Consider the following 14815-nt stretch of genomic DNA (forward strand, 5'->3'; position numbering starts at 1 on the left):
GTATCTTCATCTAGAAATATATGTAGAGCTACCTGGGGGAAAAAAAAAAAAGGATAAGGAACTAGAAATGTCTCTAGATATCTTTTATCCTTAAAAGGTTTCTTATTTGTAAAGCACTCAGCACAATGGTTAGTACATAGTAAGTGTTTAATAAATGTTTGTTCTCTTCCTCTTTTTCCACATTAGTCTTCTACATGCTGCCTCCACTGAAAGGCACAGAAGCAATAAGACACTAATTTAGTCAGCTTTAAATTATCTATACTAATAGTGAAGAGCATAGGTATACAGTAACTTAAAAATAGTAAAATATTCCAAAAGATTTATATTTGACTTTGAAAAGCATCATAGGCTGGAATGATAGCACATTTAACCTTCTTAATTATGCTTCTCCTAAGCTGACAGTAAGAAGACTCCACAGGCACATATTAGTGTAGTGGCACAGTACAAAGAGCCAAAAGATCTGTCTTCAAGTCCTATACCTGATATATATTGGCTTTGCGACTTAGGGCAAGTTACTTAATTGCCAAGACTATAAATTGCAACATCAACCTGCATTAACAGGAGGACTTACTTTACCCAGAGTTTTCTATACCAATGAAATCACAGGACCAGTCTCCCTAACTGTTCCTAATTATACACTGGGTTTTTTTTTTTTTTTTTTAGTAAATAGACATCTACCAAGGATGAACAATTGAATTACTCAGCAAACATTTATTAAGTGCTAGGCACTATGCTGGGTATATGCAAGGACATGCGTGCAAAGTTGCAAAGACAGAATGAAATGAAGCATGCATTCAAGGGGCTTATTCTATATAAGTATAAAACATATTCAAAATCAACATGTACAGTGAGCTGGGGGTGGGAGAAAAGCATTAGTAACCAAAAGGATCAGGAGAGATTTCCCATAGAAGTGGCACTTGAGCAAATTTTTGAAGAAAACAAGGGATGACAAAAGACACAGATGAGGAGGGTATGGAATCCACCACTGCAAAGTGCATACAGAAGATGGAGGAGCAAGTCACATGTGTGAAATCACAAAATGGCAGTCTGAGTTTTTGTGCTATTGCCATTATATACCAAATCTACCCTTTTGTATTTTACAGCCATTCTTACTGTCTCTTCTGTATTACCAGTTTTCCACAAAGTCTTTTTTTTCCCTTACCCTGTGATGAGAAAATCAAGATTCTATAGAACATTGTATTTTTGGAATTATTTTTCATTTCCATTGTACATTTCACTGAAATCTATAAGTGAAATGTATATTTTCAGTATGTTGAAAATAATTGACATGAATTTCTTAAGTATTTTAATGTAAAGGAATTAAGTTTTCATTTTTTTGTGGTGGGGGGGGAGGGGGTTGAGAGGCCATTAGGATTAAGTGACTTATCCAAGGTCACACAACTAAAAAGTATTAAGTGTCTGAGGACAGTTGAACTCAGAGCCTCCTGATTCCAAGGGCTGGTGTTCTATCTATACACCATCTAGCTGCCCCAGTTCTTTTTTATTTAAACAGTTCATATACATGTATAGAATAGGTCATCTACAAATTTACAATCCTCCAGATGAAGCTGAAATAAATTTGTTCAGGGACAACTGCAACCAAAAAACATTTACCTATTTCTATAATTATTTTCACATAGAAAAATGTTCTCATTCACCGAGTCTTGGCCATTTTACTCTTTGAGCATATCTATCTCAAAATGTGTCAAGAATTCTCAAAATTAATTTATTTTCATTTTTTAAAAATGTATGCCATATTTTAAGGAAGATGGGGAGAGAGGTTCCAACATCAAACAATGAGGTCTCAAAACTTCAAAAAAGATTATAAGAATTGCTGCTCTGTTATGATGAAATATTTCATGGTCTGTTTAGACCATAACAAATGGCATTTCAAAGGATACACAGCTTTTCATCGTCCTGAAATGTGAAGTAAAGTTTTACAAAGAAAGGGTGATCCAGGCGGGACATTACATCTCTTTCTCTGGTTACATATGGTACCTTGTTCTCTTTTATGATATGCCGTTTCTCTAGGATTTTAACTTAAACAAAAACCAAAAGAAATTAATTACTAAGACTGGTAACATAAAGATTTAAATACCTAATTTATTAATGCATTCCACATATTAGTTATTAAAACTTACAGATTTTAATGCCTATAGAAAAACCAAGTATTTACAAGTTCTTCACAATCAGTATAGCATACTTAAAATTAACTTTTTTAATGCATCAACTTTTTATATTTAGAGTCTATATTAAACTTTTATGCATTATTACTTACTAGCATATTCTCTAGAAGTTGCCAATTCCCGAGCCAAGACAACCTGTTTTTGGAAAAAGGAAAAGGAAGGTGGGAAGAAAATAAGAGAGAAAGGACACAACAAAAGGTAACCAGATTAGGTTCAGCATAAAATCTAATTGTTTCTGTGTACATAGGTACAATACATTTGAGTTCAAAACTGCCCAAGATAATTTGCTATACATAAAAATAAATATGCATATTCTTACAAATTAAGAATCATGATCAATCTGCTATTAATCAGATGTATATAATTCATAACAGGTCAAATGAAAAAATACAGTAAAACTTGAATTAGTCAGAATCCTCATATAAGCAAACATTTTTGGTTCTATTATATTTTTAGAAGAAAAGGGAAAAACTTAACTAAATGATTCAATACCAGAAACTTATTAAAATAAAACGTTCTATTCTAAAAATATCAAAATGTAAATTTAAAGGTTAAAGAGCTAACTAGGTTGACTTCTTTTAGTAATAAATTGTTAATTTTATCCTGGACCTCTCATAAAAATACTGTGAGAAGTGTGGCCTCATCCCAAAAGCCATTCACTCCCCCCCAAAAAAATTTCAACTGACTGAACTGTTATTATATTTTCCATTTTGTAGTTTTAGAATGCCTGAGACAAAAGCGACATCAGAAACCATTACTCCACTCTGTTCACTTTACAGATGATCAATATGAAGGCCAAAAAGGGAAGGTGACTTGCCCAGTTCTATACCAAGTTAATCAGAGTATGAACTAAAACTGAACCCCAGACCTAAACTGTAATTACAGCACTAAACCTCAGATATTGTGACTCCCAGACAGGTACTTTGCCCACTCTGCCATGCTCCCTAGAGAAACCACAGATAGGAACACAGAGTCTAAGACCTTATTTTCCCTATCACCCCCCGATTCTCCAGCCCCTGGCTATGCTACACAGCATTCAGCAGAGAAAAGGAGTGTTCAGTCACGGAAAATGCGTAGGACATGGTACTGAGGACCCAATCCAAACCTCATTTCACACAGTTGGGGACCTTGGATAAGCTGCTTAACCTCTCTGGGCCCCAATTTTATAACAATTATACCAAAACTGAGACCTGTCTAGGAAGTGGCAATATGAGTATTTAAAGCAGCATTTCCACTTCTATTTGCAAAGTAACGTACATACATATTAATAGCCAGAAAACTCTGGAAATAGTGGAAGAATAGAAATATGGACCTGGGCTTCCATGAGACTCCATTTTCTCATTTCAGAATCATCACACAGACCACAAAAGTAACTACTTCTTTATATTCTGCTAACAAAGGCTGAACTGAAACACAGGGTAGATGGGGTGTGTCTAATAGAAGGAAATCTGAATACTTGAGCTCATGGCCCAGATTCTTAAACTTACCTTTGACGGGTAACCAAGTTACTTTGACTTTGTTATTGTTATAGAGAAATGTGGGAAAGCTCCATCTATTTCTCAAAGAATTCCTGTTTTTCACTCAGAATTAAGTTTCTTGCATGTGACTAGATTGCTCTACTTGAACCACAAAAGTATTTTCTTTTGTAAAACATCTCCATAGAGATAAGCAAGGGAAGATAATGTATTCAAGTACTAAAATTTAATGAAAAGAAATATCCACAGAAATACTTCATTATCTATTTATACTAAATGATATAAATTTGTCTAAATATATTAAAACAGAAAGTGCCCAAGGTCAAGAAATGCTACCAAATAATTAGGAGATTAAACTGACAAGATTCCTAAGGCCAGAGGAATCTCTTTCTGTCACAGCTAATAAAACCAAAATGGCTTCATTTGTTTGACAAAAGCACATGAAATTAACTACTTGAAGAAATTAAATGGGTCATTAAGTGCTTTCTTTTATAAAAAATTAATAAAATAAAAATTCAATAAAATTTTTATAATTTTAAAATAAGGAACAAGCAGTATAAACATTGGAAAGACTGATCTCAGTCACTTTCATAACAGGAAATAATATCTCATGGGATGGTTATTTACCTAGAACAACTGCCTATTCTCTCTCATCAATTTTAAATACAATATAAAACTAGTATCCTCATCTATAAAATAAGCAGATTATGACGGATTAACTCAAAGGGCCATATATAACATTCTATGATTCCAGTTACAAAACTATTAATTACCATTATCAGTGTGGAGTCCTTTAGCTCAATGTTCCAAAGCATTACCCCACAAATTAAAATATTAATTACTCATGTACTTACTGTTGAGAAAGATCCTTCACCAAGGATTTTTCCAAACTTGAAGTCTTCTGGCCGTTTCTTTCGAGGCTGTGGTAGCTGCTGTCCTGAATGTTGTGGTAAGGAATTGGAATTAGACCTTGGCTCAGCTGTAGTGCCATCCATGGTAGACCCCTGTCTGCTACTACAGGGAACGATGACAGGGGGAGTGCTGGAATCTGTATGGTTTCTCACCATTGATGGGGTTGGACAGGAACATAATACCACACTAGTTTGTATGGGAATAGCATCATACTAGAAGAAAAGAAGGATAAGGGCAATTAGTTTACACTAAGATAATCTTATTATTTATATTTGCTCATTTTAACCCCAGAAATAAAAACATCAAGGCAAACAATACTATTTTAAATAAGCAAAAAATTATATGGTATGGTGGATATTTTGAATCAGAGTCACAACTATAGCTAATTTTTCTTCCTTTTGATTTTTAACCTAATTACCTATTCTTTTGTAAATAAAAGTAACCAAAAAAGACTAAGCCAGAATGAAGGCTTGATTTCCAGAAGGGCCACCTAACTTTGTTCACAGAACAACTGCTCCTGAGAAACTGATTTCCCTTTTAACTCAGGTCCGCCATTTTACAAATTATTATCATAAAATAAAATAGATAGTAGCAAGCTAAGAGGCTAATGCCACTGGGACTTAATAGTCAAGTTAGACCTTTTTTCCTAATCATTAGATTTACATCTCGGTATATTAATTTAACAACATGATAATGGGTTTTCATGATTTGAATGAGGAATAACAATGGCTAAGACAGTATTATACAGAGTGCAGGCTTTTTGCAAAACAAAATAAACTTCAAAAATGTTTATACAACAATCAAATTGTTCTTGATCCTCCTAGGATTGATCCCAATCTAAGATTTGGAGTCTGATATACTTAATAGACAATGAAGAGGCTAGCTTAGCTATAAATCTATGATCCTATGACAAGAAAAAACTTTCAGAAAAGGTATGATATATGAACATGCTTTGCTGTATACAACTAAAATCAGACACAAGGAGAGAGATTTGTATTCTTATAGCAGTAGCAACTTAACATCATATTTGCCTAGCATCATCAAAGCCCCTTGCTCACCACTGCCTTTCAAGGTAGTAGCATTATATTTGTAAATATGAGACTGAACCTATGCAAGCAGCTTCCAGTCACCTTGAATTTTATAAGACAGCAGTCAAAAAAGCATTTTCAAAAATCAAAAGTGCTATATAAAAGCACAGAATTATTCAAAAGGCATTGAATTCACAAATACTATTTTAAGCTCTATTTTAAGATATTAACAAGTATGTAAACAAGTTCTCATCCAGAGCCAAGAGATCTGCTTCCTCATCGGTAAGATTAAAATGTTACATAGTACCAAAAGTTCAAAAAGCATTTTTAAAAGACAAAATGTCAATTATTATTATCAACAATATGTAGAAATATTGACTGAACCAAGTTTATTTGTGAAGCATCTTTTCTATTTTTTTAAAAGCCCCTTGTAACAGTCTGTGATTTATTAGTCACAAAGTTTTTTTTTTTAAGCAAGTGATATTTATTATGTTCTTTAAAAATAAGGTACCAAGTTTTGATAGAATTATGCAGATTAATACTACCAATTGACACTAGATGTTTAAGTAGACTAGTTAATTCGTTCTAGCAAAGCATGATTTGTCATGATACCAATTGAGCAAGAAAGTAGTTTGGATGGGGAAAAAAACAACACAAAAACCAAACTTGCTGAAAAGCACATGCCTGGTAAGGAAATCAGTACCATCTTCTTTTGTGAAAGGCTACATATAATCATAAATCAAGAGCAAACATTTATGCAGTCAACATTTAAAATTAATTACATGCTTTGGCCAAACTTTTTTGGAGTGATCACTAATTCACAAAATTTGTTGAGTGGGAAATGAGGATTAAAGGGAAATGATAGACTTTTCCTGATAACTTTACCATAGAAACACAGAATTTTGTCTCAAGTAAGTTGAGTGTAAAAGCAGTCTAGAAATTTAAGAGTTTAGCCCTTAGTTTAATCCCTTTATGGAGATTCCCAGGGATTCAGGTCTTGCTCAAAGTCACATATTGAGACAGTGGCAGAGCCAAAGCTAGACAGAAGTGAGATCCAAGCTGGGCTGGTGCCATGTTACTGAAGTGTGTGCTACTCAAGCTACAAGCAGGCTGATTCTTTGCCTTTTACATATAGGCTTTTCCAAGTAAAGAATGGGTGACGTTTATTGTTCTCAAAATTATTTATGATACTCCTGAGAAGACTAGGAATAAGAGAAAACCTATTCCTGAGAAGGAAAAAAAAGGAACATTTGAATGGGTTACTTTTTTTTTTTAACCACTAGAATAGAAAATATCTGATAAGTTCTATTCTGCTAAGAAGGCTTCGTAATTAGATATTTTCCTTTAATCAAGTTTAAAATGCTAATGTTTTGTTTCACTTTTTAAAATAACAAGAGGATAAATATGAAGACTGTCATTGTAAAGGTCTTACTGGATTTTTGTGGATTTATTATATTTTTAATATCTAAAATACAGCTATAAACCAAATCAGAAAGGGTATCACACATTCCTTGATAACCTGTGCAGCATTTTCACATGATTGGTCAAAGAAAGTTTTATTTGTGCAAACTTGTTTCTTAAGGTTTATTTATGCCTGTATGGTAACATGTATCTTCCATTAAAGTCTACAACGCCCACACAATGTCATAGAAGTGGTTCTAGGTTGCTGAAAGTAATTCTACTAGTCTTATGATTTGATAGGTTCCCTAACCAAGCTGGAAAGTCATGAACTTTGTTTGTACATGTGTAATCCACAGACCAACCAAGCTAAATTCAGAGAAGTGAGACTGCACACCTGCTGGTAAATTTTTCTGTCAAAACAAAACAAAACAAAAACCCAAATTCTAACAAAGAATCCAAGCAGGCAGAGCTTGCAATCTTTTTTGGAGTGCTCACACCGATCATTTGAAGTATAGGATCATGTTCATTTCTATTCTAGCTACAAAGAAACCTTTAAAAAAAAAACTTAGAAAGTTACAGAACTTTTAAATAGTCAGCTACATCTATTTTATGCTGAAATCCCAAACAATTCTCAATGATAAACAGATGTGCAGTCCAAATAAAGTGACAGGTAGTTTAACATACTAAACCATATTTCAACAGAAAACTAGACAGTTTTTCTAATCAAACAAGAATATTACCAAGTCCACCTGCTTCATGTCTTGTAGGCAAATTTTCACACAAATGACTAAAGAGAACTTGATTAGCTTTTTAATTAGATTATGAAAATTAATCTATATTGATTCTTGTGGTTTTGAAACTCCTTCTCTTGCTAATCTATCAGTTTCTTCATTGCCTGCAAGTCCTGAATGACCAAGTATGTGTACCCATTTTATGTCTATGCCTTGAATAAGTGTATCAAGCTTGACAAAGTCTTCTTTATTAATGACATCTTTTTCTGTGCTTGTTTTCCATCCATTTTCTTCCAATCTTTAACCCAACAGTAAACATACTATCTGGGTAGAGAACCAGTTTACTGATGTTGTGATTCTTGGCTCGTTCAATTGCTTTACAGGCAGCATGTATTTCTGCTCTTTGGTTTGTCTGTTGCCCAGGAACTCTATCACCCAAATTTAGAGGATGTCCTAGCCCCCAATAAACACCAATACCAGCTTGTGCTTTCCTCCCATTACTAATAAGTGTCAAGTGTCAGCAGCTAATAAGTGTCAAGCATCTGAGGCTCATTTTGAACTCTGGTCCTTCAGAATCCAGGACCAGTGGTATGTCCACTGTACCACTTTAGTTGCAGGTTCTACTGCTGATAGTATTAATATATCACTGTAACTTTTTCTAGGATTCCAAAACTCTAAAAATTTAAAGATTTAATGAAATGTGGCATTTCTTCATATTAATTTTGATTTTGTCCCTCTACTCTCTAGAACAATGGAATAATAAATAGTACTTCCCTCCTCCAGATTTTAAAATACATAAATAAAACTCTGTGTTTTTATATCACAAGTAAGGGCAGAGGCATAACATTTGGTTGTACTGTATTCTTAAGATTAATATTGTGCTCAATTTTCAGGATGAAAATTATATAATGTTTCACTCTCTACCAAGAAAATTCAAGTAAAATGAATTTTAAGAAATACACACTTAAATGAGAGTGGAAGGAATGGAAAAAATATTGTGCAGTTTTCTCATGTTCCCAGAGTGATCCATAACTCTCATATCTTAATTTGAATTGTCATCGTCGTCGTCATCATCATCATCATCATCCACACACACACACACACACACACACACACACACACACACACAAACACACACACATGCACTCTAAATAGTAAACAGAAAGAACAAAAATAGTAAAATAATGTTCTAAGTCACCACAGTCTTTTCCTAATGAGTGGATAGGGAAGAAGGTAGGAGAGGAGAAAAAGTTACCATTTGCATTAACAAAGTGAGAAAAAAATCTTTAAAATACAATTCTCTGATAAAGGTCTCATTTTCAAGATTTTTTTAAAAAATTGTTTCAAATTCATAATAATAAAGAGCCATTCCCCAATTGATAAATGGTCAAAAGTATTGACAATTTTCTTTTTTTTTCTTTATTAACACTTTAGATTTTTCAAAACATATGCACAAATAATTCTTCAATATAACCTCTTGCAAAACCTTGTGTCCAATTTTCCCCCCCTTTCCCTCACTCCCTCCCCTAGATAGTAAATAGTCCAATATATGTTAAACATGGTAGAAATATACATTAAGTTCAGTAATGAAAATTTAAAAAATAAGTCCAAACTATTGCAGCATTATGAAAAACTGCTCCAACCCTTTGATCCAGCAGTGTTTCTATTGGGCTTATATCCCAAAGAAATACTAAAGAAGGGAAAGGGACCTGTATGTGCCAAAATGTTTGTAGCAGCCCTATTTGTATTTCTAGAAATTGGAAAATGAATGGATGCCCATCAATTGGAGAATGGCTGGGTAAATTGTGGTATATGAATGTTATGGAATATTATTGTTCTGTAAGAAATGACCAGCAGGATGAATACAGAGAGGACTGGCCTTTTAGACTTACATGAACTGATGCTAAGTGAAATGAGCAGAACCAGGAGATTATTATACACTTCGACAACGATATTGTATGAGGACATATTTTGATGGAAGTGGATTTCTTTGACAAAGAGACCTGAGTTTCAATTGATAAATGATGGACAAAAGCAGCTACACCCAAAGAAAGAACACTGGGAAACGAATGTGAACTATCTGCATTTTTGTTTTTCTTCCCGGGTTATTTATACTTTCTGAATCCAATTCTCCCTATGCAACAAGAGAACTGTTTGGTTCTGCAAACATATATTGTATCTAGGATATACTGCAACATATCCAACATATAAAGGACTGCTTGCCATCTAGGGGAGGGAGTGGAGGGAGGGAGGGGGAAAAAATCGGAACAGAAACGAGTGCAAGGGATAATGTTGTAAAAAAAATTACCCTGGCATGGATTCTGTTAATATAAAGTAATTATTAAATAAAAATTTTTAAAAAAAGAAAAAGAAAAACTGCTCCAAATAATTAATAGAAATAATCATTAAAGCAACTCTGAAATTCTATCTCATATCCCTCAGATTGGTAAAGTTGACAAATAAGGAAAATAACAAATATTGGAGAGACTGTGGGAACATACAAAGATGCATTGCTAATGAAGCTGTAAATTGATATAATCATTCTGAAAAATAATTTGGAACTATAATGAAAAAGTAGCTAAACTATATATAGACTGTGACCCATCAATAACAGTAGATCTATATACTAAAAAGATGAAAGGAAAAAGGAAAAGGACTCACACATACAAAAATATTTCTAACAGCTTTTTATGTGATGATAAAGAAGTGGAAACTAAGGAAATACCCATTGAATGAATGAATGAACAACTTAACATTTCATAAATGCAATAGAATACTATCACATCATAAAAAAATGACAAAAGGGTCTGAACTGATACAAATTGATGTAAGTAGAACAAAGGAAACAATTTATATGCAACATGCAAAATAGACAACTTAGAAAGATTTATTAATTCTGATTAAAGTAATGACCAAACATGATGCCAAAGTACTGATGAAAAAAAAAAAATACTACCTTCCTCAAGACAGAGAGATGCTGACCTCTATGCAAAATGAGATGTATATTTTAGACAAGAATTATGTGGGAATAATAAAAAGTTCAGCAGCAAGAGACACACACGCAAAAAAATTCCATTTAAAATAATTGTAGATAATATAAAATATTTGGTTGTCTACCCACCAATACAAAGCCAGGAATTATATAAACACAATTACAAAACACTTTCCACACAAATAAAGTCAGATCTAAACAACTGTAAGAACACCAAGTGTTCATGGGTAGGCCAAGTTAATATAATAAAAATGACAATTCTGCCCAAATTAATCTACTTATTCAGTACCATACCAAAAAACTGCCAAGAAATTATTTTACAGAGATAGAAAAAATAATAACAAAGTTCATCTGGAAGAAAAAAAGGTCAAAAATTTCAAGGGAATTAATGGAAAAAATGCAAATGACAGTGGCTTAGCTATGCCAGATGTAAAACTATATTTATAAAGCAGTAATCATCAAAAACATTTGGTACTAAGAAATAAAGTAGTCAATCAGTGGAATAGGTTAGGTTCACAAGACACAATAATCAATGACTATAATAATCTAGTGTTTGGTAAATTCAAGAACCCCAGCTTTTGGGATAAGAACTCACCATTTGACAAAAATTGCCGGGAAAATTAGAAAACAGTATGGCAGAAAATAGGCACTAACACCCTACACCAAGATAAGGTCAAAATGAGTTCACAATTTAGATATAAAAGTGCTACTATAAACAAATTTGAAGAACAAAGGATAGTTTGCCTCTCAGACATATGGAGAAGGAAGGAATTTATGGCCAAAGAAGAACTAGAGTACATTATGAAATGCAAGATAAATAATTTTGATTATATTAAGTTTAAAAGTTTTTGCATAAGGTACAATTAGATGATACAGTAAATAGAGCACCAGCCCTAAAATAAGGAGGACCTGACTTCAAATCCAACCATAGACACTTAATTGCTATGAACTACATGTCCCTGGGCAAGTCACTTAACTCCAAATGCTTCTCAAAAAAAAAAAAAAAGTTTTTGTACAAGTGAAACCAATGCAGACAAGATCAGAAGGGAAGCAGAAAAATGGGAAAATATTTTTATATCCAAGGATTCAGATAAAGGCCTTATTTCTTTTTTTTTTTAATTTAAGCTTTTTATTTTTCAAAACATATGCATGAGCCCTTTTTGTAGTGGCTAGAAACTGGAAATTGAATGGATGCCCATCAATTGGAGAATGGCTAAATAAATTGTGGTATATGAATACTATGGAATATTATTGTTCTGTAAGAAATGACCAGCAGGATGAATACAGAGAGGCTTAGAGAGACTTACATGAAGCAATGCTAAATGAAATGAGAAGAACCAAGAGATCATTATACACTTCAACAACAATACTATATGAGGATCAATTCTGATGGAAGTGCTATTTTCAACTATGAAAGGATCCAAATCAGTTCCTGTTCATCAGTAATGAACACAACCAGCTATACCCAGCTGGGAAATGAGTGTGGACAACAACCTAGCATTTATACTCTTTCTGTTATTGTTTGCTTGATTTTTGTTTTTCTTCCCAGGTTATTTTTATCTTCTTTCTAAATCCGATTTTCCTTATGTAGCAAGACAACTGTATAAATATGTATACATATATTGTATTTAACATATACTTTAATATATTTAACATGTATGGGACTACCTGCTATCTAGGGGAGGGAGTGGAGGGAAGGAGGGGAAAAGTTGAAACAGAAGTTTTTTGCAAGGGTCAATATTGAGAAATTACTCATGTATATGTTTTGTCAATAAAAAGCTATTTAAAAAATATGTATGGACAATTCTTCAGCATTAGCCCTGTGTTCCAATTTCCCTCCCTTCCACCATGACCTCCCCTAGATGGCAAGTAGTCCAATATAAGTTAAACATGGTAGAAATACATTAAATCCAATATACGTTTACATGTTTATACAATTATCATGACGCACAGAGAAGCAAAATAAAATACAATCAAACAACAACAAGAAGATTGAAAATGCTATGTTGAGAATGACACTTAGTTCCCACAGTCCTCTATTGGTGTTGATGGCTCTCTTCATCACTGAACAATTGGAACTTGTTTGAATCGTCTCTTTATTGAAGAAAGCTACGTCAATCAGAATTGATCATCGTATAATCTTGTTGTGATCATGTGTAATGATGTCCTGGTTCTGCTCACTTCAATTAGCATCAGTTCATGTAAGTCTCTCTGGCCTCATTTCTTATATAGAGAATTGACTCAAATTTATAAGAATTACAAATTATTCTCCAACTGATAAATGGTCAAAGGATGTGAACAATTTTCAGATAAAAAATTAAAACCATTTCTATTCACATGAAAAAATGCTCTAAATCACTATTGATCAGAGTACTGCAAATTAAGAAAACTCTGAGGTACCACTACACCTCTCAGATTGGCTAAAATAACAGGAAAAAGATAATGATAAATGTTGGAGACGATGTGGGAAAACTGGGACACTGATACATTGTTGGTGGAATTGTGAACTGATCCAACCATTCTGGAAAGCAATTTGGAACTATGCTCAAAATGTTATCAGACTGTGCATACCCTTTGATCCAGCAGTGTCTCTATTGGGCCTGTGTCCCGAAGAGATCATAAAAAAGGGAAAAGGACTCACATGTGCAAAATTGTTTGTAGCAGGCCTTTTTGGAGGGACAAGGGATTAGAAACTTGAGTCAATGCCCATCAGTTGGAGAATGGCTGAATAATATGCATATGCTCATATATATGACATATTATGAATGTTATAAAATATTATTGTTCTATAAGAAATGATCAGCAAGATGATTTCAAAAAGGTCTGGAGAGACTTAGCATCAGTAAGATGCTAAATGAAGAACCAGGAGAACATTGTACAAAGCAACAATAAAATTATACAATGGACCAATTCTGAATGGACACGGCTCTTTTCAACAGAGGTAATTTAAGCCAATTCCAATAGACTTTTGATGGAGAAAGCAACTGCATCCAGATAGAGGACTATGGGGACTGAATGTGATCAACATAGTATTTTCACATTTTTTGGCTACTGTTTGCTTGCTTTTTGTTTTCTTTCTCTTTTTTTCCCCCCTTTTTGATCTAATTTTTCTGCCTGGGGAGAGGCTGGGGAGAAGGGAGGAAGAAAAAGTTTGAAACACAAGGTTTTACAAGGGGGAATGTTGAAAACTATCTTTGCATTTAATTTGAAAATAAAAAATTTGAAAAAAAAATATTATTAAAAAAACATAAATATATGTAGATGTACCAAGTACTTCTGCAATCAAATATATAAACTGTTAAAGAATTTATTTATTTGCAAGGCAATTTGGGTTAAGTGACTTGCCCAGAGTCACACAGCTAGGATGTGATAAATGTCTGAGACTAGAGAACTCAGGTCCTCTTGATTCCAGTACCAGTGCTACATTCACTGTGCCATCTAACTGCCACAATACATATATTTTAATTATAGCTTTTTATATACAAAACATATGCATGGGTAATTTTTCAACAATGACCCTTGTAAAAAACTTGTGTTTCAACTTCTCCCTTCCTTCCCTCCATCCCTTCCCCTAGATGGCAGTAGTCCTATACATGTTATATATGTTAAAATATATTTTAAATACTATATATATATTTTTAAGGAGAAAAGAATAATTTTGGTTATGTATATCTTTAGCCTTGGACAGAAGTATCAATTTACCATACCAGATTGCCTTTAGAAACAGCTAACCTAATTGAGGTGCTTATAACTTGAGACTGAAAATATTTGAAAATGCAAAGTAGAAATGGGCAGGGTTCTTGAAAAAAAGACCAGAAATAAAAATTATAGTATTTGAAATTAAAAAAAAAAAAGAATTGAGAATTTGTTTTGGTTGATTATGCATTTATGTATATGGGTATTTTCTTTCTCCAAGAAGGGAAAAGAAAGGAAAGTAGGAGTAAAAGAAAAATGCTTGTTAATAGAATTTTTTTTAAAATTAAGGGAAACAAAGGACTACCTGTCAAACTTTTTTTATTCAAATGAATTTCACTGAAGACTTAGGAAAAAAAAAGAATGAGCAATATGGTTTCAAAAAAATTTGGAAAGC

General features: G+C 33.2%; 1 protein-coding gene across 6 annotated transcripts in view; it reads right to left on the reverse strand.

The window, feature by feature from the left end:
- PDPK1 (3-phosphoinositide dependent protein kinase 1) overlaps window positions 1–14815 on the reverse strand; it is a 135181-nt gene that overhangs the window by 60704 nt on the left and 59662 nt on the right. For all 6 annotated transcript variants that reach the window (XM_051968549.1, XM_051968554.1, XM_051968582.1 and 3 more), the window contains 3 exons: window positions 4516–4785; window positions 2279–2321; window positions 1902–2039 (listed from right to left, as the gene is read on the reverse strand). In XM_051968549.1, coding sequence (XP_051824509.1) covers window positions 1902–2039; window positions 2279–2321; window positions 4516–4728 — 394 coding nt within the window. In that variant the 5' untranslated portion in view covers window positions 4729–4785. The remainder of the gene's footprint in view (window positions 1–1901; window positions 2040–2278; window positions 2322–4515; window positions 4786–14815) is intronic.

The sequence above is a fragment of the Antechinus flavipes genome, chromosome 1 (genome assembly GCF_016432865.1).
Source record: "Antechinus flavipes isolate AdamAnt ecotype Samford, QLD, Australia chromosome 1, AdamAnt_v2, whole genome shotgun sequence".
NCBI classification, from domain to species: Eukaryota; Metazoa; Chordata; class Mammalia; order Dasyuromorphia; family Dasyuridae; genus Antechinus; species Antechinus flavipes.